Source organism: Camelus bactrianus, chromosome 6 (assembly GCF_048773025.1).
Source record: "Camelus bactrianus isolate YW-2024 breed Bactrian camel chromosome 6, ASM4877302v1, whole genome shotgun sequence".
Lineage (NCBI taxonomy): Eukaryota > Metazoa > Chordata > Mammalia > Artiodactyla > Camelidae > Camelus > Camelus bactrianus.
The window spans coordinates 73,018,205-73,039,179 of NC_133544.1; the positions used below are offsets into that span (position 1 = coordinate 73,018,205).

The following is a 20,975-nucleotide window of genomic DNA, read 5'->3' on the forward strand; positions in this document are numbered from 1 at the left end:
AGAATATAACCAATGATTCTATTTTGAGAAACATTGCATTAAACGTTTAATGTAACTACAGAGGTTCCTTGAAAATGTGGTTACTTGGTTCCTGTGTGATGGTAAATCAAAAGTAGATCATTGAAAAAGTGTGTCAGTATTATTAGTTTTAGATTATCTCTATAAAAACATAAGTTCCCAGATTCTTGATGGTACATCTCTAAATCTTTATAGGTTAGGCAGACCCCACTTTGAAACATGTTTGGTGGTATGTTTTCATTTAAGTATCTGGCATTTCATAATATGTTTGCGTGGTAGAGGGAGAGAGTAGCACAGGAAAAACTCTGTCCTCCCTCACCCCCAAGGTGTCCTCACAGATTCCCTAATTAAGATTATATCATTTGTGATAACTTGTCCTTTTTGCGATGCAACTACCACGAGGCATGGTTCTTAACCAGGTCACCATTCATTTACACCTTAGGATGAGATGCTTTAATGCTAAGTCAACACAAATTTTATTTCTGCTTCAGAAAATGGAAATTTTGTATGAGGAAACCTTAGACCTTTCAGAGAAAGGCATTTTTGGATGAAGTGGGAGATTCTGACAAGTCAGCTTGCAGGAAAGAGGTTCTTGGGGTCAGGGAAGAGGAGGAATGTGTAAAGGAAATAGTTACTTTTCAATTTTGCCTAAGATTTGGGATATTATTCATTTGTTGCACTGCTAATGCTCTGGTTGACAGTGTCTGAATGGGGGTTTCAGAGCAACTTCAAAAGTCCCTAAACTTTAGCCTACACATTTTCCATTCCATACTAATTCCAGAACAGTTTCTCCCCATGGGGTGGCATATCCTTTCAGGAAGAGCAGAAGAAAGAGAAAGAAGACCCTTAATATGCCTGGAGTCCAGCTCAGATCAGTCTTATTGAATAAGCCTCTTCCTCTTGGCTCCTTTCTTATAACCTCCTCAGTTCTCCTTCACAGTGTTTTGTATTGTCACCTACATGTAGAAGGTTCTCAGTACTTGCCAGTTCTTCCAAGAGAGTGAAAGAAAAGTTTGGAAACATGGACCACAATTTCTGCTCTGTATTGCGTCTTTTCTCTCACTTTAAACAATTCTCCCCCCCCCCCCTTTTTTTCAACTCTCCCTTTTTAATGGAGTGTTAGCACAGAAGAAAGAGCGGCTGGTAGAGGGTTGGGAAGAAGAAAGACAATTTTTGATGTTTGGGAGAAATACTGTTAACTCAGTTCGGCAACTGCCTGATACATAAATATTTGCTTGCACCTCATAGCTTAAATATCTTGAACAAACAAAAATTGAAAATGCAGGATCAGGGCACTAAAGCTCAGATAATACTATCGTGCAAAATTCTCATTTCCACGTTTTACTGTTTTATCAGGACATTTTTCATCCTTACATCAGGCACACTAGTGGCAACTCTTCTTCCCTTTCCACTCTGCATTGAGGTTTTCGGTCTCCTCCCTACTTTCCTAGTGTTCTTCAGTCGTGGATGTGGCAAAGTCGATCACCGTCTCTTAAGGTCTTTTCTTCAAGGTTTCCCGACGTCCTGGCCCTCTCCAAGCCCACAGCACATTGGAGAGGAAGATCTCGGATTCATTTGACGGGCTCGTGAAGCCTTGGGGGCTGAGGAACCCTATGTGGGTGGGGCTGGGCGCGGCAGGGGCGGGACCGGCGAGGAGCCCAAGGGAAAAGGTGGAAGGCACAGTTGAGAAAGCCAGCGGGCAAAGGTTTCACAGTTTTCGTGAAGGCTTCGAGTGCGAGACTGAGGGAATTGGGGTGCCTCCCTCCTGCCTCGCCCCTCTTGATTCTGGAAGCTTCAGTAGGCTTTTCTCGGTTGCTGGGACCCGGAAAAGCAGCGGCTTGAGCTCCAGGGGCGGGTCCCAAGGGTCTCGTCGCTGCTCCGGGGCCGTTTGGCCTCCTGGTGTTGGGGGAGGGGCGAGGGAGGTGCTGCCCGCGCCTCCTTTTGCGCTTGCGCGGCGGGCTCCGAGCGGGTAGGAGCGCGTGCGCGGTGACGTGGACGTCCGGTGCGCGCGCAGGCTCTTCAGCTGGAGCGGACACACGGTGTGCGAACCGAACAGAATAACCCGCCCCCAGCGGAATGTGAAGGACTCCGGGTGAAGCCGGCCACGCCCCGCACGGTAACTCTCGGGCCCGGGTGGAGGGCGTCTCTTTAGTACTAGCCTGATTGGAGTTTTTCGAGAGTTTGAAGCTCTTGTGTATTTTAACGGCGTGAGAAGCGTTCCGCTGAGCGATCTTCGCACGCCCCAGCCAGGCCGGGCCTTGCGCGGGGCTGCCTTTGGCGCGCGCCTATGGCCCTCTGGGCGAGGCTGCGCATGTCACCTCGCGCGCGTCCCCGACCTCACTTCCGCGTCGCGCAGCAAACTAACTAGGAACATCGACGCCAGCGAGAGCGGCCACGAGGCGGGCGGGGTGAGAAGCGCCCATGGCGCGGCCCTGCCCTCGCGTGCGTGGGGTGCCGCACCGCATGGTACGATCCGCGTGACGCCTTCCAGACGGGCGCGGGGCTTTAGGTCGAGAGCGGTGCTTGTGCGCTTTGCCTTTTGGAGCCCAGGTCTAGGGGTTCCAAAACTCCGAGGGAAACGGTGGTGACCTCGCTTTTCTAAGGAGCTGTGTGAGGCGTTTTGACACCTGTACAGACCTCTCTTCTAGCATGTAATTTCCGGGCAAGTCGGTTGAGGCAAGACCGCGAGTTTAATAAAGAAGGAGGGCGAGGAAGTGAGCTGTATAGGAGTGGGAACTTGGTAAACAAAGGACTGGTGGTACGTAAGTGCAGAAATGAGGGCGGGGAAAACAGGTGGGAAGAGCAGGTGTTATTTTCCTTTTCCCTCTGTGGGGCGGCCTTTGGCTAGTTCTCCGTTTATGAGGCTTCCGGTTTCTGTTAAATTGTCAGGTAGGTCTCTGCCCTCATTGGTAGGTGGGTTTGGGACATGAATAAACCGCTCCGAGTACCAGTAACCATAGTTGAGGAATCTTTGTGCGAAGAGTATAGAGAAGTTAGGGATCATTTCAAACTGGGTTGAGTTATAGTATCTCGCTGTGAGCATTTTTGCTTTACCTTCGGAACTCTGGAGATGTCTCCTGGCGAGGGTGGAAGCAGGGAGGGTGAAGGAGGTCTGAAAGGAGGGGTTGCTGATGGCAGAACAACGTAACCGAAGTACTCTTCCCTCTGAGGGAAGCTGCTCTCCCAGGGTTCACGTCGCGGGAGCAGACACGTGGATCAAGAGAATTCTGGAGCCCACCCGCGCGCAGCCTGTGTGTGTTGTAAAGTTCTCGGGCTTCTGCGGCAGAGTCCCTGGCAAACACTGCCTGATCTGCCTCTTTTTGGGCACGACGCCGCGGTTAGGCTGCAGGGGAAAGTGCCTGGAGGTGGCGTAACGGCTGCTGGGAAAGGGGCTGGCCTGGGAGGGCCGGTGGCTGGTTCTGTAGTCTCCACGGTAACAGAATGTGACTGGGTCCCGCCGAGCGATCGGCGGGTTCCGGCTGGCTGCACGTGATCTGTCGGGACTGTTCTTCCCCGGAAGAGCTTTCCTTGCGGCATTTTTTCACGTGGTTCTTGGCTAGCTGGTCCCTGCAGTTGAAAAGCTGTGATTGTGGGCCCTCATAGTCGACGGTGACTATCATTTTCCAGGACTGGCAGGCTTTTTAATTTCCAAGGGTATGGAGTCAGCGCTAGTGCTTTATGCTGCTGTAGGGTTATGTTTCCCGTTGTTGTGTGAGTTCAGTGGGTTGGGTGCACTTTACAGAAAACACATGCTTAGAATTTGAGGAAATCCATTGTCCCCTATACCTTGCTATACTTACTCCAAGGCAGGGTGGCTGTTAGATGGCTGTCCATTTCTGCCATAAAAGTTGGTTCTTCAAATTCTATTTATGCAATTGTTAGGGACCCGAGAATTTGCTAACCCCCGAGATGTAGTTAAGGAATTATTCCTCAGAATAGAAAATACTCATGAAGCCAGCATTAAAGAATGCTATTTGGGTAGAGGAGAAGAGGGGGCATACTGTCTTCGGCAATTGCAACCGTATGTCTTAAAAACTAAAGCATTTTAGATAGTATTTTGAAGTTTACCTTTCAGATTTAAGGTTGTGGTGATGATAAAATGCCCAGAATATATAGTCTGGTGCAAAGTAAGTGTGTGGTAGTAGATAGCAAAAGCCATTTATTTAAATATTAATCTAATGACAATTAAGAATGAGTAGTTGCCTCTTCACACCATTTGTTCTCATATTTTCTAATTATATTTATGTCCAAATTATGCTTTTTGAAAGGTTTTTCAAATTGCTGGGCCCGTTTATTGCTAAATACTGAAATTCGAGTGAACCTATTTTCTTACAAATTTGAGTTTCATAAACGTAATTTAACTTAATTCACTCTTGTAGTGAATGATTATATTAAGGAGAAAACTAACATCTTTGTGCCTACCATACAGAAATGCAGTTGTATGAAGTGTTATGATTATTTTTAGCAACTTTGGAAACATAGGCTAGTTGACCAGCATTTGAATATTTTGTGTTTTAAATACAAAATATTCAAATTGAAATGAGAATTTTATTGATTTGGAATTTTAACTTGGTGTTTGTTTGTTTGTTTGTTTTGGGTTAGTACCTGAATCATTGAATTAGGTGGCTACGCAGTGAACTAACTAGTGTATTTTGTCGGTTGCTTGAGGGTCATGGCTTTAGTAGTTAAACATTTCCCAAAGAGGTCATTGGTGAAAAGACATTCAGAATAGGGACTCTGAAGTTGTAGCAACTAAATTATGGAATTTGCCACATTACCTGAAAAAAAATTCTGTGAAGTTGCATTTGTGTGTTTGTGCCTGCCCGTGCCTTCTGATGTTGACATTTTCAGAATGTTACTTAAGAGTATTTCCCATTTACAACTAAACTTATTTCCTTGGGTCATTATTATAGTTATTTTATGTAGATAAACGTTTTATCTTGAAAAGCTGAATTGAGTTTTTTTTTTTTTGAATGTTAAGTTTTATCTGTGTACCAAAACTGTGATCTTCCTTAAGTCTTTTAGAGAGCCAAACTCAGAGTATTTTTAAATCTTGCTGGATAAAGATTTATTGCTTCATGAATAGCCTAGCTCTTCCTAAAGTACATTTGATTTTTCAATTGGTTAAAGTTATCTTAGGCTTTAGAATGGTATTTGTGTGTCTGAAACAGCTGAATTTGCTGAGCTGACTATCCTTTCATTAGAAAATCCAATATAGTATCCCAGAGCATAGGCATATGCTTATAGTGAGGTGAAATTTGTGCTTAAAGATTGTTACGGAATAAAATTTTATTCCTTGTTTGTAAATCGGTAGCAGTGTATGTCTCAAGATAGAGATTGTTTTGGTCATAAATTAGGTTTTTGGTTTTATGCATTTTGATCAACTCACGGGATTTACTGAAGGATTTAACAAAAAGACCTTATACAAATCATAAGTCTAAAAGTTCTAACTTTTTTTCTTTTTCATACATGTTTTTACATTTATTAGATACCTGTGTACAGCAGAGTTGAAATAGGACAGTCTGACTTTTCGGCACTTAATTTTTTTGTTTAGGAAAAAGGAAAATTTTGAAGTGTGTGTTTATAGCATAAGCATAAAATTTACTTCAGTACAGTCTGTAATGTCTGAACTGGATTTCTTTCTGTAGAATTTTTGATCCTTCATAGATTAATTTTTAAAAGATAGTGATTTTCACAGCATTCGTTAACACTTCTTTGCCCCATCCAGTTTTACCTGTAAAAATGATCTGAGAAATCAAGGTTTTAATATTATAGAAGGTTTAATATTATAGCTGAATTTTTTATTCAGAGAGTTCTTTGCTGCCTGTCGCATTTAAATGCACTTAGTAAGTGTTTTTACATAATTGCTTACAAAAATACCTGATTGGTAACAAAACTTTGAACTTTATGGACTAAATACAGGGTAGGAGTTTGTATTGTTTGACTTATACATCATTTTAGAGGTATTGGTTTCTGTGAGTTTTCTGAATGTTATTATTTTTATGAAGTCACCTAATTTGTGTGTTCTAAGTGTTTAAATTTGTTTTATCAATCTCTGATAGGTGTTACTTAGACTTCTTAGTTTTAGGAAACCAGTAAACTTAATTGCCTTAAGCCTGAGGCAGGTTTTGAAAAGAATCACCCTAAATTTTATCTATCTCTTGAAAATGAACTCTAAATCAGAGGAGAGACTCTTTCTTCACCTTTCTGGGTATTAGTGCTTTAGTAAAAGGACCTGAGTATCTAAAATAATATCTAGCTATAATAGGGAACAATAGCCAGCCTTTTTTGAAGTCTTGATTTTTGAAATATTATCCTTAGGCTAATGAATAATTTAAGTTTTGGAACCTTTTTTGGGGGGAGAGTGGGGCATCATGTGGCCAGTTCTATAAGAAGAGGTAAAATTCAGGTCATATGCTTTTGTTACTTGTCAATAGCTCTGATGAAAAGTAAAATTAGACTTTTAATTAAAATGAGGAGCACCAGTAAGTGGCTGAATTTGATTAATCAAAATTACTGACCCATTTAAACAGGAGTAGTGAAGTAGTAGCATTTTCCTTTTTTGTATAAAAGCTAATTGGAGACAATAGCTTTATATCTTGTAGATATTTTAACACACAACTTCACTTAGATGTTACAACCTAGGATTTCTTTATACTTTATTGAGATACAATTGACATAAAATTCACTGTTTTAAAGGGTATGTTTAAGTGGTTTTTAGTTTCTGAATATTTCCCTCACCCCCAAAAGAAACTCTATACCCATTAGCAATTGTCCCAGTTATCCCTCTCCCTGTTCGCAGGCAATTGTTGCGCTACTTTCTGTATAGGTTTGCCTATTCTGGACATTTCATAAATGGAATCATACAGTACATGTATGTTTTTCATTGTAACTTTTATGGATTAACTATTTTAGTTTTAACTTTATTTTCTGAATAGGTCATATGTTCACAAGATACAAAATTTAAAAAGTGTCAGAGTATGTATTTTTCCAGCCACCCTCTTTTCCCTTGGTAAAGCCAGTACTACCAGTTTCTTTTCTTTCTTTACAGATGGTTTGTCTATATCAAGCAAATACATATTCTTTTCTTTTTTTAGCCTTTTGAAATAACTTTCTAAAGAAGTGTGTGGCATAGTCTACAACTTTTTTGAACATTATGCCCTTAATATACCTTGTAGATAATTTTGTATGAGTCTATAAAGTTTATAGTTCTCTTTTCTAGCTGCAGAATATTCCATTCTGTGGTTGTACCACTATTTATTTAACCAGCCTCTATTGGTGGACTTCTTTTCCTCCATTTTTTTACTGTTATGAATGGAAATGCTGGGAATAATCTTGTACATACCATTTATCATGGGTGTGTATGTGTGTATTTGCATGCACATATATAAGATAAACTCCTAGAAGAACTGCTGTCACATGGGATGTGTGCATTTGTACTTCTGATTTTAATGTTACCCTCTGAGATTCTGTCATCTTGTAACTCTGAACAACTTGTTAGATGAGAATGCTGATTGATGTATCCTCTTTCCAACACCTCTGCCAAACTTTGATTTTTGCATTGTGATAGGGTAAAAAATAGTATCTTAGGTTGGCTTTAATTTCTGTTCTGAGACTAAGTACATTTTCATAACCATTTGCTCTTCCTATCCTTTGCCTACTTTTCTATTAGAAAAACTGAATTTTTTTTGTCTTGTTGATTTCTATAAAAAGATCCCTTTTTATATTAGGGAAATGCATTCTTTATGATATTAAGTTGCAAATACCTTTTTCCAGTTAGTCATTTGTTTTTTAATTTTGCTTAGTTGGTTTTTGCCAGGTTAAAAAAATTTACATGATGTTGAAGCCATCAAAAATGTCTTACTGACTTTAGGATTTGTATCCTACTTATGTCACAACACTTTTCTCGGGATTGCTTTAAGAATTAAAAAACATTACACTGAGACTTGGATGGTGATGAGGTGGGAGGATTTAAATGTTTGGCCCATCTGGAATTTTTTTCAGTGTAACATCTGAGGTAAGGAGCCAACTGTTTCTTTCCCAGTAAGTTCCAGTGATTTGTCATGGTTTCTTTAAGTGTATGTACCAAAATATTAAGATAGCATTTTACTTAAGTATGAACTCATGCCACTACCATAATAAAAGAGCTAACTGTACAATGGTAACATGGAAATTTGTTAACTTTTGCTCATCCTAGGAGAAGTTGCTATGTAATGGAATCCTCTAGCAAATTAATTCATAAAGTATTGGGATCCATTTTAAATGCATACAACCTTCCAATTTAATCTTCTTAAGTCTGTGTACTTTTATACTTTCATACAGTTTTTCTAAAATGAATATACACTTTTGCTTATTTTCATGTGGGATTATAGTATGTATGGTGAATTATTGGAGGACTGGGCTATGAGTAATTTAATTAGATTAAAATGAACTTTAAAAAGATATTCAAATATTCTAGAGGAAGGTAGAAGCAAAGTTTTAGAAGAATTTAGAGGTATGTTTTGGGAATAACATAATCATTCTTGTATTTTTGTTAACAGAATAAATGTTCACTTGATTAAAGGGTTTTGGGTTTTTTGTTTGTTTTTTAGGCTGGGAATGCCATTGTGACTATGTGGTAACTACAGTTATCGTACTACTGAGCTTCCCACTGGAATCATGGAGGAGAAACAGCAGATTATATTGGCTAATCAAGATGGAGGGACAGTGGCAGGAGCAGCACCTACCTTCTTTGTCATCCTAAAACAGCCAGGAAATGGCAAAACTGATCAGGGAATTTTGGTTACTAATCGGGATGCCTGTGCTTTGGCTAGCAGTGTGTCATCACCAGGAAAATCTAAAGGAAAGATTTGCCTTCCAGCTGATTGTACTGTAGGAGGAATTACTGTCACCTTGGATAACAATAGTATGTGGAATGAATTCTATCATCGAAGCACAGAGATGATTCTGACCAAGCAGGGAAGACGCATGTTTCCTTACTGTCGTTACTGGATAACAGGTTTAGATTCAAATATGAAGTACATCCTTGTCATGGATATATCTCCTGTGGATAACCATCGTTATAAATGGAATGGTCGCTGGTGGGAGCCCAGTGGGAAGGCTGAGCCCCATGTTTTGGGAAGGGTTTTTATTCATCCAGAGTCTCCTTCCACAGGTCATTATTGGATGCATCAACCAGTATCTTTCTATAAACTCAAACTTACCAACAATACACTGGACCAAGAAGGGCATATCATCTTGCACTCTATGCATCGCTACCTGCCGAGGCTTCATTTGGTACCTGCAGAAAAGGCTACTGATGTAATACAATTAAATGGCCCTGGTGTCCATACTTTTACCTTCCCACAGACTGAATTCTTTGCAGTAACAGCTTATCAGAACATTCAGATTACCCAGCTGAAAATAGATTACAATCCATTTGCTAAAGGCTTCCGGGATGATGGGCTGAATAGTAAGCCCCAGAGAGATGGAAAGCAAAAAAACAACTCTGACCAAGAAGGGAATAGTGTTCCTAGTTCTCCTGGTCAACGGATCCGTCTTACAGAAGGTGAGGGGTCAGAGATACAGCTAACCGATGCAGATCCTTTATCAAGGGGTCATGAAACATCAAGCAAGGGTTTGGAGAAGCCTTCCCTTAATATAAAACAAGACTTTCTTGGTTTCATGGATATTGATACAGCACTTGGTGATGTTCCCCAGTTGAAGCAAGAGGTTTCTGAAAGGTAGGTAACAGTTTTTCTGTTCTTAGAGATAAAAGAAGGATTTTGAATTTTAACATATTGGTGGTGTGGACTGCTGCCTTTAGATACTGATAAATGTAAGCCAGTATAGAATATATCACAGTTGTTTTTATACTCTGTGAAGTGACAGTTCATTTTTCTGTAATGAATTGGGTCAATCCAGAATTGTGGGCAAATTTTAGATGATTTATCAGAATGGGGATCTTTCATTCCTTTACGTTTAGACTTTTGTTAATCATGCATGATTGTTCCTTGTTAACATATAGAGACAACTTTTAAAAAACTGAAGTACAGTATACATACACAACTGTTGATTGAGAAAGGGAAAAAAATGACCCCCAAACCATAACTGAAACAAAACTTATATCTTATTTATATGTAGTATTTAAGAATTTGCTGCCCTATGGACATCCTAATCCATAAATTGCCTGATTAAAAAACAAGCCTAAGTTAAAATAGCATGATACACTGTTGTGCTTTTTGTATTTGAACTTGTGTTTTTTATTTTTATTTTTATCAAAGACTTTTTAAAAGAGCATTTTAAGGTTTGCAGCAAAATTGAGAGGAAAGTATAGAGATTTCCCATATAGCCCCTGCCTCCACACATGCATAGCCACTCCCATTATCAACGTCTCCGACCAGAGTGGTGCATTTGTTAAAATTGATGAACCTACATTGACACGTCATAATCACCCAAAGCCTGTAATTTACATAAGGGTTCATTCTTGGTGAAGTATATTCTCTGGTTTTTGACAAATATATAATTCTTTGCCCTAAGAATCCTCTTTGCTCTGCCTGTTACCTGCTCTGCCCCTGATCTTTTTATTGTCTCCATAGATTTACCTTCTCCAGAAAGTCTTACAGTTGGTTTTTTTTGGTTGTTTGTGGGTTTGTTTTTTGTTTTTACAGGGGAGAGATAATTGGGTTTATTTAATTTCTTTTTTTCTTTAATGGAGGTACTGGGGATTGAACCCAGGACCTCATACATGCTAAGTATGCGCTCTACCACTTGAGCTATTATACTCTCCCCCCACTGAATGTCATATAGTTGGAATCATACAATATGTAGCCTTTTCAGATTGGCTTCTTTTACTTACTAGTATGTATATAAGGTTTCTTTGTGTCTTTTCATGGCTTATTAGCACATTTTTTTTTTTAGTGCTAAATAGTGTATTTCCTTGTATGGTTGTACCAGTTCATTTATTCATTCACCTACTGAAGGGCATCTTGGTTGCTTCCCAGTTTGGGCAGTTATGAAGAAAGCTGCCATAAACATCTGTGTGCTAGTCTTCAGTTCATACAGGTAGATACCAGGAAACATGATAACTAGATCATATGGTAACAATATGTTTAGAGTTGTAAGATACTGCCAAATTCTTCCAAAGTGGCTGTACCATTTTGCATTCCCAGCAGCAGTGAATAAAAGATCTTGTTGCTCTACATCCTCTTCAGCGTTTCATACTGTCAGTTTTCTGGATTTTGGTGTGACTAATAGGTGTATAATAGTATCTCATTGTTTAAATTTGCATTTCCCTGATGACGTGATTTGGTGTATCTTTTTATATGCTTATTTGCCATCTGTGTATCTTCTTTGGTGTCTATTAAGGTCTTTGAGCTTTTTTCTAATCAGATTGTTACAGTGTTGTCTTAAAAGTTCCTTGTATATTTTGGATAATAGTCCTCTATCAAATGTATCTTTTGCAGATATTTTCTCCCAATCTGTGGCTTGTCTTCTCATTCTTTAGATGTTGTCTTTCACAAGGTAGAAGTTTGTTAATTTAATGAGGTTCAGCCCATTAGTGATTTCTTTCATGCATCATGCCTTTGGTGTTGGTCTGAAAAATCATTGCCATATATATTTGAGGTCATACAGTTTTTGTCTTATGTTATCTTTTAGCTTTCTTATAGTTCTGTGTTTTACATTTTGGTTTATCATCCATTTTTAATTAATTTATATGATGGTTGGAAGATCTGTATCTAGATTAGTTTTTTTGCATGTGGATTTCTTGCTGTTTCAGCACTATTTGTTGAGAAGACTCTCTTTGTCTTTGCTCCATTGTCAAAGATCAGTTGACTTTATGTGAGTTTATTTTGGCTCTCTAGTCTGTTCTATTGAAGTATTTGTCTATTCTTTCACCAGTACCACACTGTTTTCCTTACTGTAACTTTATAAGTAAGTCATGAACTTGGGTAGTGTTAGCCCTTTGACTTTCTTTGTCTCCTTCAATATTGTGCTGGTTATTGTGGATTTTTTTTCTCCACATAGACTTGAGAATCAATTCATCAATATCCACAAAATAACTTGCTGGGGTTTTGATTGTGGTTGCATTGAATCTATGGATCAAGTTGGAAAGAACTGATGTCTTGATTGTATTGAGCCTTCCTATTCATGAATATGGACTGTCTCTGCATATATTTATTTCTTTACTTTTCTTCATCAGAGTATTGTCATTTTCCCTGTATAGGTCTTGTACCTATTAGATTTATACCAAAGCATTTCACTTTTTTGGGTGATAATATAAATGATAGTATTTATAACTTCAAATTTCAGTTGTTCATTGTTGGTATATTGGAAAGTGATTGAAAATGTACTGTAACCTTGTATTCTGCAACCTTACTATAATCACTTAATTAGTTCCAGAAGTTTTTGTGGATTCTTTTGGATTTTCTACCTAGATGATAATGTCATTTGTGAACAAAGATAGTTTTAGTTTTTTCTCCCAAATCTATGTTCCCTTTCTTTGTTTTTCCTGTCTTATTGCATTAGCTAGAACTTCCAGTATGATGTTGAAAAGGAGTGATGAGAGGAGATATCCTTACCTTGTTTCTGATCTTAGTGGGAAGGCTTCTAGTTTCTCACCATGAAGTATGATGATGTTTGCTTTAGGTTTTTTGTAGATATTCTTAATCTAATTGAGGAAGTTCCCTTATATTCCTAGTTTACTGAGAGTTTTTATCATGAATGGATGTTGAATTTTGTCAAATGATTTTTGTGAATCTATTGATATGAGCATGTGATTTTTTTTTTCTTTTTGGTTTGTTGATGTGACAGATTACATTAATTGATTTTCGGAATGTTAAACTAGCTTTGCACACTTGTGATAAATCCCATGTGGTCATAGTGTACAATTCTTTTTATATTTTTTATTTGATTTGTTTTATTTTGTTGAGGATTTTTGCATTTATATTCTTGAGAAATGATGGTCTCTTGTCTGGTTTTGGTATTAGGGTAATGCTGGCCTCATAGAATGAGTCAGAGTATTCCCTCTGCTTTTATCTTCTGAAAGAGATTGTAGAGAATTGGTATAATTTCTTTCTTACATGTTTGGAAAAATTCACCAATGAATCCATCTGGGCCTATTTTCAGTTTTGGAATTCAATTCAATTTTTTTGTTTCAGTTTTTTTAAGTATAAGCCTGTTGTGATTATCTGTTTCTTCTGTGAATTTTAGAAGATGGTGTTTTTCAAGGAATGGCCCGTTTCATCTAGGTTATCAGATTCGCAGGCATAAAATTGTTTGTAGTATTCCTTCGTTACTTTTTGACGTCCATGGGCTCTGTAATGATGTCCCCTCTTTTATTTTATTTTATTCTTTTTGAGGGGGGAGGGAGGTAATTGAGTTTTTTTATTTTTGGAGAAGGTGCCAGGGATTGAACCAAGGACCTCATGCATACTGAGCATGTGCTCTACCATTGAGCTATACCCTGCTCCCCCCTTTTATTTCTGATAGTAATTTGTGTCTTCTCTCTCTTTTCTTTTTTCTTAGTGTGGGCTAGAGGCTTATTGATTGATTTTATCGTTCTTTTCAGAGATCAATTTAAAAATCAAGTTAAAAATAAGCTTTTGGTTTCATTAATTTTTCTCTTGATTTTGTTTTCAATTTCACTGATTTCTTCCCTAATTCTTATTTCTTTTCTGCTGTTCTTTGGATTTAACTTGCTGTCCTCTCTCCAGTTTTGTAAGGTGGAAAACTAGATTATTGATTTTAAATCTTACTTATTTTGTGATACATGCATTCAGTGCTCTGTTTCCTTCTAAGTACTGCTTTCTCGGCATCCCACAAATTTTGATAACTTGTATTTATATTTTCCCTTAGTTCAGAATATTTTAAAGTTTCTCTTGGAATTTCTTCTTTGGCCTATGTGTTATTTAGAAGTATGTTCTTTAATAACTTACTTTGGGATTTTCAGTACTTTTCTGTCAATGATTTCTAGTTTAATTGTAGTTTTTAAAATTTGTTAAGATGTGTTTTGGGGTCCAGAATGTAGTTTATCTTGGTGAAAGTTTAATGTGAGCTTGAGAAGAATGTGTATTCTGCTGTTGTTGGATGAAGTAGTCTATACATGTCAGTTATATTCAGTCAATTGATGGTGTTATTGAATTCAGCTATCTCTTTACTGATTTTCTGCTTGCTGGATCTGTCCATTTCTGATAGAGGGTGTTTCAGTCTCTATGATAGTAGATTCATCTGTTTCTCCTTGTGTTTCTTTTAATTTTTCTCCCATAGTTTGATAGTGTTTGGGGCCACATACATGTTAAGGATTGTTATGTTTACTTGAAGGATTGACCCTTTATCATTATGTAATGCCCTTTTTTATTCCTGATAAACTTCCTTACTTTGAAGTCTGCTCTGTCTGAAATTAAAAAGGCTACTCCTCCAGAAAGAGAAAGAAAAATACCATATGATATCACTCATATGTGGAATCTAAAAAAAAAAAAAGACAAATGAACTTAAATATAAAACAGAAACAGACTCACATAGAATACAGACTTGTGGTTGCCAGTGCAGAGTGGGGTGGAAAGGGACAGACTGGGAGTTCGAGGTCTGTAGATGCTGACAGGAGTGTATAGAGTAGATAAACAAGTTTATACTGTATAGCACAGGGAAATATATTCAAGATCTTGTAGTTCATGGTGAAGAAAATATGCAAATGAGTATATGTATATTCATGTATGACTGAAAAATTGTGCTGTACACCAGAAATTGACAAGCATTGTAAACTGACTATAACTCAAAAAAAAAATTAGAAAAGTTAAAAAAAAAGGCTACTCCTGTTTCTTTTGATTAGTGTTAGCATGTTTTTTTCTCCATTTACTTCTAATCTTCATGTGTCTTTATTTTTAACGTGGACTTTGTAGACAATATATACAGTATATACTTGGGTCTTTTTTCTTTTTTTGGTGGGGGAGGGGGAAGGTTTATTTATTTATTTATTTTAATGGAGATACTGGGGATTGAACCCAGGACCTTGTGCATGCTAAGTGTGTGCTCTACCACGGAGGTGTACTCTCTCTACTGGGTCTTGTTTTATTTGATCCATTCTGATAATCTTTGTCTCTTATTTGGTGCATTTAAACTATTGACATTCAAAGTGATCAAAGTGATTACAGAAATAATTGGGTTGATATCTACCATATTTATTATCGTTTTTCTTTTGCCCTTGTTCTTTGTTCCTATTTTTGTTTTCCACTCTTTCTGCTTGTTAAGGTCTTAGTTGAGCATTCTATAGGATTTGGTTTTCTCTTAGCTTGTCAGTTATCCTTTTTTTTTTTTTTTTTACTCTTTTTAGTGGTTGCTCTTCAGTTTGAATATGTATTTATAACTTACTTAAGTCCACTTTCAAATAATACTGCACTGCTTCATAGGTAGTGTGTAATTCCTCCTGTTCCTTGTATCGTTGCTCTCATTCATTTCACTTATATATAAGCATGTATATGTTTTTTTTATATATATATATATATACACACACACACACACTCTCTCTCTCTCTCTCTCATACATATACGTACTCATATATGTTGTTGCTATTATTATTTTGAACAAACTGTTACCTGTTAGGTCAATTAAGAACCAAAAAAAAAAAAAACCCCGGAAGTTTTTATTTTACCTTCATTTATGTTTTTCTCCCTTTTTTCTTTATGGAAATCCAGTTATCTCTCCTGTGTTACTTTCCTTGTGTCTAAAGAACTCCTTTTTATTTCTTGCATGTTAGATCTACTGGCAGCCAATTCTCTTAATGTTTGTTTGAGAAAGTCTTTATTTCTGTTTTACTTTTGAAGGCTAATATTGCAAGGTACAGAATTCTAGGTTGGTGTTTTACTCTCTGAGTGCTTACAGTATTTCACTCTCTTCCTGATTCTTTGGTTTCTGAGGAGAAGATGGTTATTATTCTTACCTTTATTCCTCTGTAGGTAAGATGTTTTTTTCCTCTGGCTGCTTTCAGTATATTTCCTTTATCTTTGATTTTCTGTAGTTTAAAAATGATATAATTACATGTAGCTTTTTTTTTTTTTTTAAACATTTATCCTGCTTAGTGTTCTGTGAGTTTCTGGTTTTGTGGTATTTGGGGAAATTCTGTCATCATTGTTTCAAATATTTCTTCTTTTTCTTTCTTCTTCTGGTACTTCTACTATGTGTATGTTACACCTTTTATAGTTGTCCCACAGTATTTGGGGTTTCTGTTCTTCTCAGTCTTTGTTTTCTTTCCTTTTCAGTTTTGGAGGTTTCTGTTAATATTTCCTCAGCTACTAATTAGTGTCCAGTCTGTCATTTCCCATCAAAGCCATTCTTCATTTCTTTTACCATGTTTTTGATCTTTAGCATCTCTTTTTGGTTCTTTCTTAGGATTTTCATTTCTCTGCTTACATTGCATATCTGTCCTTTATCCATTAAAACCCTTAGCATGTTAATCATGGTTTTAAATTCCCAATCAGTAATTGCAACATCCCAATATGGTAATTTTGATTCTTATTTTGAGTCTTCAGATTGTGGCTTTTTTTTTTTTTTTTTTGGCCTTTTAGTATGCTTGTTAATTTTTTCTTGGTAGCTGTACATGATGTACTAGGTAAAAGTAAGTGCTGTAAATAGGCCTTTAATAATACAGTGATAAGGTATGGATATGAGGAAAGAGCAAGTGTTCTTTAGTCCTGTGGTTAGGTCTCAGTGTTTTAGTGAGCCTGTGCCTCTGGACTGTGAACTTCACAAGTGCTGCTTATATCCCTCCTCCCCTCTTAAGTTGAATAGGATTGACTAGAATAGGTTGGAGCTGATTATTTCCCTTTCTCCAGGTCAGTTAGGCTCTGATAAAACCCCAGCAGGTTAGGCTCTGGTTAACTAGTTTCTCCAGAGGTCAGTATTTGCTGTTAAAAAGCATCAGACTTCCCCCGCCCTTCAGATTTTTCTCCTTTGGGGATATTTACTGTGAGAACCTGGTCTAGTTCCTGGAGGAAAACTCAGAGAAATGTGGGAGCCCCCCAAAGACTGGTACCCTTGGAGTTTTTAACTCAGACTTGTCTACACTGATCCTCCAGCAATTTGTCAGTTACAGTTCAGATTTTTCTACCCTGATACTGGTTTGAAAGGTGGTTTCCATTGTCAGTCACTGTTCCAGTGAAGCCTTGATTACCTGTACTCACCTGTCTGTTTCAGCAGTTTGCACTGTGTCTTCACTGTCTCATGAATCCAAAAGAGTTGATTTCTTAGTCGAATTCTTACTTGTTAAGACATAGTGTTTTAACAAGCTGTTTGTATATGCAACTGGAAACTTGCCTTAGTTTGAACGTTAAAACTCAAGTTGGGCAGAAGTACATCCCTGCCCAGGACTTTTCTTTTACCCTCCTTTTATCACTTAATTCATAGCCCATTAACAACTACTAACTGTTCTTTGAGTTCGGAGTCCCCACATTCATGAGTTCCCCTTGACTTGGTCTATTGCCAAGTTAGTACTTTGCTATTTTCTAAGAGTTGTTGACAGGTGGAGTGAATGTTGCTTAAGCAATATAGGGTTTTCTATTTTTCTGTCAAGAAGGAAAGATGTTTTCAGTTTATGCTTTTCACTGTTTTTTTTTTTTTTTTTTGTAGTTGCAGCTAGCGGATGCCATCTATAATACTTGGTTGTCCAACCATAGTCTAATCATCTTGATTACCCAACACAATTTAAAAAATGTAAACACTTTATCACCAATATTTTTACCTTCAATATCCAGAAGCAGTTTAATATATCCTTGGATGATGGAGAATTTACTTTTAAAAGTAATTTGGAGGCCAGGGTGAGAAGGAGTTTGTTAGTGAGAAGGTCATTTATTTCTTTGTTACAGACAGTAGTTTTTGGTGTTATATGTGGTGTTATAAGCTTATGATCTTAATTTGACCAGAAAATGGTTTAGAGTTATGAATGAGTGTCTCTGTCACTGGAGGGAAAAAAATAACTTGAAGTGCATGCTCCAAGAAATAGCATTATCTTCATGTCTGAAAGTGGTATTTAGCTATATGCAAACCTTGCCTCCAAGTGCTTGATTTGAGAGCTGAGATTATTTTGAGGCAGGCGTTGGCCAAATCTGGCCTGCAGCCTCTTTGTATATATGAATATGTGACAGAGACTGTAAGAGACTTGTAAAGCCTAAAATATTTACTGTCTGCCTCTTTATAGAAAATGTTTGCCACCCTGTGATTTACTGATTTAAGTCTTTAAAAAAATTACATACATTTTTTGAATTTCTTGTTTCCTATTTTCTTAGTCTACTGAAATAATTGCTCTGTCATTCTATTTTAATTAAGAATAAATTCTTTACTTGTAAATTTGCTGATCATTATTCAGCCTTAATTTGTTACGTTTGCTATTGTTTGACCATCTCCTGCTTTAAGCTCTTTTTTTCTTTCTTGATCTATACCAGACCATTCACCGGGTTTTCCCAACTCTTGATTTTTCCCTTTTTTTCAGCCATCTTTATGGGTTCTTAATATATTCAGTCAATTATTAAATTATGGTATTTCCCAGCATTATGTTCTTACAGTCTATCCATGATTTTGTCCTTTGCTCCCATGTAATATTGATTGTTTTGAGAGCTAGTAGTACTTCAGCTTAGATTTGACTGATTTCTTAGCTCCAGACCTCTAGATCATCCTGGCTCCAGGAATTCTACCTATAGTGTTCATTGTTACTGCCAACTCCAATTGAATTTTTCACCTTAAAACCTGCTCTTTTGTATCAAGTGTCATGGTTATTCACATTGGAAATGTCTATATTATTTTTGCTTCCCTCTGCAAATCCATTATGTCATTCTCCTATTGATTGACATTTGGATTGTTTCAAGTTTTTAACCATTAGTAATAAAGCTGCTAAGAATATTCTTATACATGACTTTTGGTGGACATGTACTAATTTATTTTTTGTTATAGATCTAGGAGTGGAATTACTGGATCATAGAGTCATTGTACTTTTAGTTTTAGTAGATATTGCCAGAATTTTTCAAAATGATCGTAGCAGTTTACACTTGTACCAACAATGTATGGGAATTTCTTTGATTTCCACAGTTTTGTCAACATACGCTGTTTTCTGTTTTTAGCTATTCTGGTCTTACTAATCTTTTGAGGCAGCTGATTCCATTATTGGATGACTGACTGCTTATTTCCTGTAAGTTGAAATTTGTATATTTGCCCTCCTTTTTTGTAAGTTTGCCCCCATTTCTTGATAAAAAGATAATCGTGGTTGTAGAGGGCAGAATTAACCCATATCTTTTATATGACTCTTTTTAATGTTTAGAAAAATTACTTTTACCCCTTTAAGAGTTCTGTTGTTCTTTAACAGGTATTAACCAAATAAGGCTGAATACCTTCTGGTTTCAGGCATTTTTCTAGGTCCCAGCCAAAATAAATTCCTGCCTGATGGATCTTATATTCTACATAATTACAACCAGAGCATTCATAGATCCTTCAGCTTTTCCATCTGTGGGAGAGTTTTGAGATGTTTTCCCATTCGATTGGTTAACTGAGCACTACCATGGGTGTGCCTGGAGTTATTGACACATGTGTTTTTCTTCCAAGAAAGCACATCATAAGGCAGGTGAGCAAGAATGACATTATTATAAAAGAACCACTCTGGTTTAACAGGGAAAAAAAATACTGAATCACAAATACCAAAATTTGCCATACATGAGAATAGTTTTGCAAAAGTAGTGCTCTAAAGTCTAGAACCCTGCTTTTCTTTCCTCCCCTCAACAGTGTACAGTCATTTTTGTAGGGCTTTTTGTTAGAATCCATAAAAATGGAGGTGATCAGTCTTCTAGATGGACCTTGAGATTTTTTTACTTGTTGAGCCACTACAAATAATGCTTTCAGTAAAATTCCTATGTACATATTCTTATACACTTTTGCAAATATAAGGTTCAGTTCTTACGAATGAAATTGCTTGGATCAAAGGGTATACAGATTTTAAATTTTGGTTAATTGTTAAATTATATTTCAGAAGTTTATAACCATTTATATCTTCACCTATAGTATATGAGCGCACTGATTTTTGTACTGTCTTTACTACCACCATTTTAGTCCAAAACACCATCCTACTACAGAGCATGTAACTGGTTCCCTCAGCTGCTGCTTTTCCCCCCTGCAATCCATGCTCTACTAAGTTTTTTGTTTGAAAAATGTGAATCATATTATGTCACTCCACTCTTAAAACCCTTCCAAGGCTTTCTATTGTACTTAAAGACTTCTTGCCTCTTTCTCTCATCTTGTCTTGTACATACTTTTCCTAGTGTGCTACGATTCAGCTATGTGAGTGTATTCCCACCTAAGTTAGACCTTTTTCTCTCCATATTCCCTCTGTCTTTAATGCCTTTAGTGCTTTTCTCTGTTATAATATTGTTGGTACACACTCAGCGTTGAAATCTAGTCTCATATCTATCTTATTTAACCTATTATACCATTTGTAGTTTGTCTGTTTTGGTCCTTTGGGGTCTTCATAGCATTTATCACCATCATCTTATTTGTTGGCTAGTGTGTACTCATTTTTGCGTGAGCTTATAAGCTTCCTAAGAGTAAAGATCTTGTTTTACTTGGTACTGATTCCTCAGTCCTAGAATGATAGCGGGCAAGTACCTTATAAATATTTGAACCTGCTTACTTTCTCAAAAACCTGAATAGTGTTGATGAAGTGAAACTTTTGGAGTATTAGAAATACCATTTATAAACACTCATTTGGTTTTTCATTACCTTGAGTAGTTGATAGTAAGTTTTTTTTTTTTTAATTGAAGTATAGTTGATTTACAGTGTTGTATTAGTGTCTGGTATATAGCATAGTGATTCAGTTATACATAAATATTCTTTTTCATTATAGATTATTACAAGGTACTGAATATAGTTTCCTGTGCTATTCAGTAGGACCTTGTTGTTTATCTATTTTATATATAGTAGTTAGTATCTGCAAATCCCAAACTCCT

General features: G+C 37.0%; 1 protein-coding gene across 26 annotated transcripts in view; it reads left to right on the forward strand.

Annotated features, from left to right (window-relative positions):
- The window catches only part of MGA (MAX dimerization protein MGA), a 142,701-nt gene that overhangs the window by 50,167 nt on the left and 71,559 nt on the right, over window positions 1–20,975 (forward strand). For 14 of the 26 annotated variants that reach the window (XM_010965333.3, XM_045524308.2, XM_045524304.2 and 11 more), the window contains exons 1-2: window positions 1,979–2,134; window positions 8,610–9,740. In XM_010965333.3, coding sequence (XP_010963635.2) covers window positions 8,677–9,740 — 1,064 coding nt within the window. In that variant the 5' untranslated portion in view covers window positions 1,979–2,134; window positions 8,610–8,676. Of the gene's footprint in view, window positions 1–1,699; window positions 2,135–2,334; window positions 2,485–8,609; window positions 9,741–20,975 lie in introns of those variants that run through there. The other 12 variants (XM_074365932.1, XM_074365930.1, XM_074365934.1 and 9 more) reach the window with 8 other exon arrangements.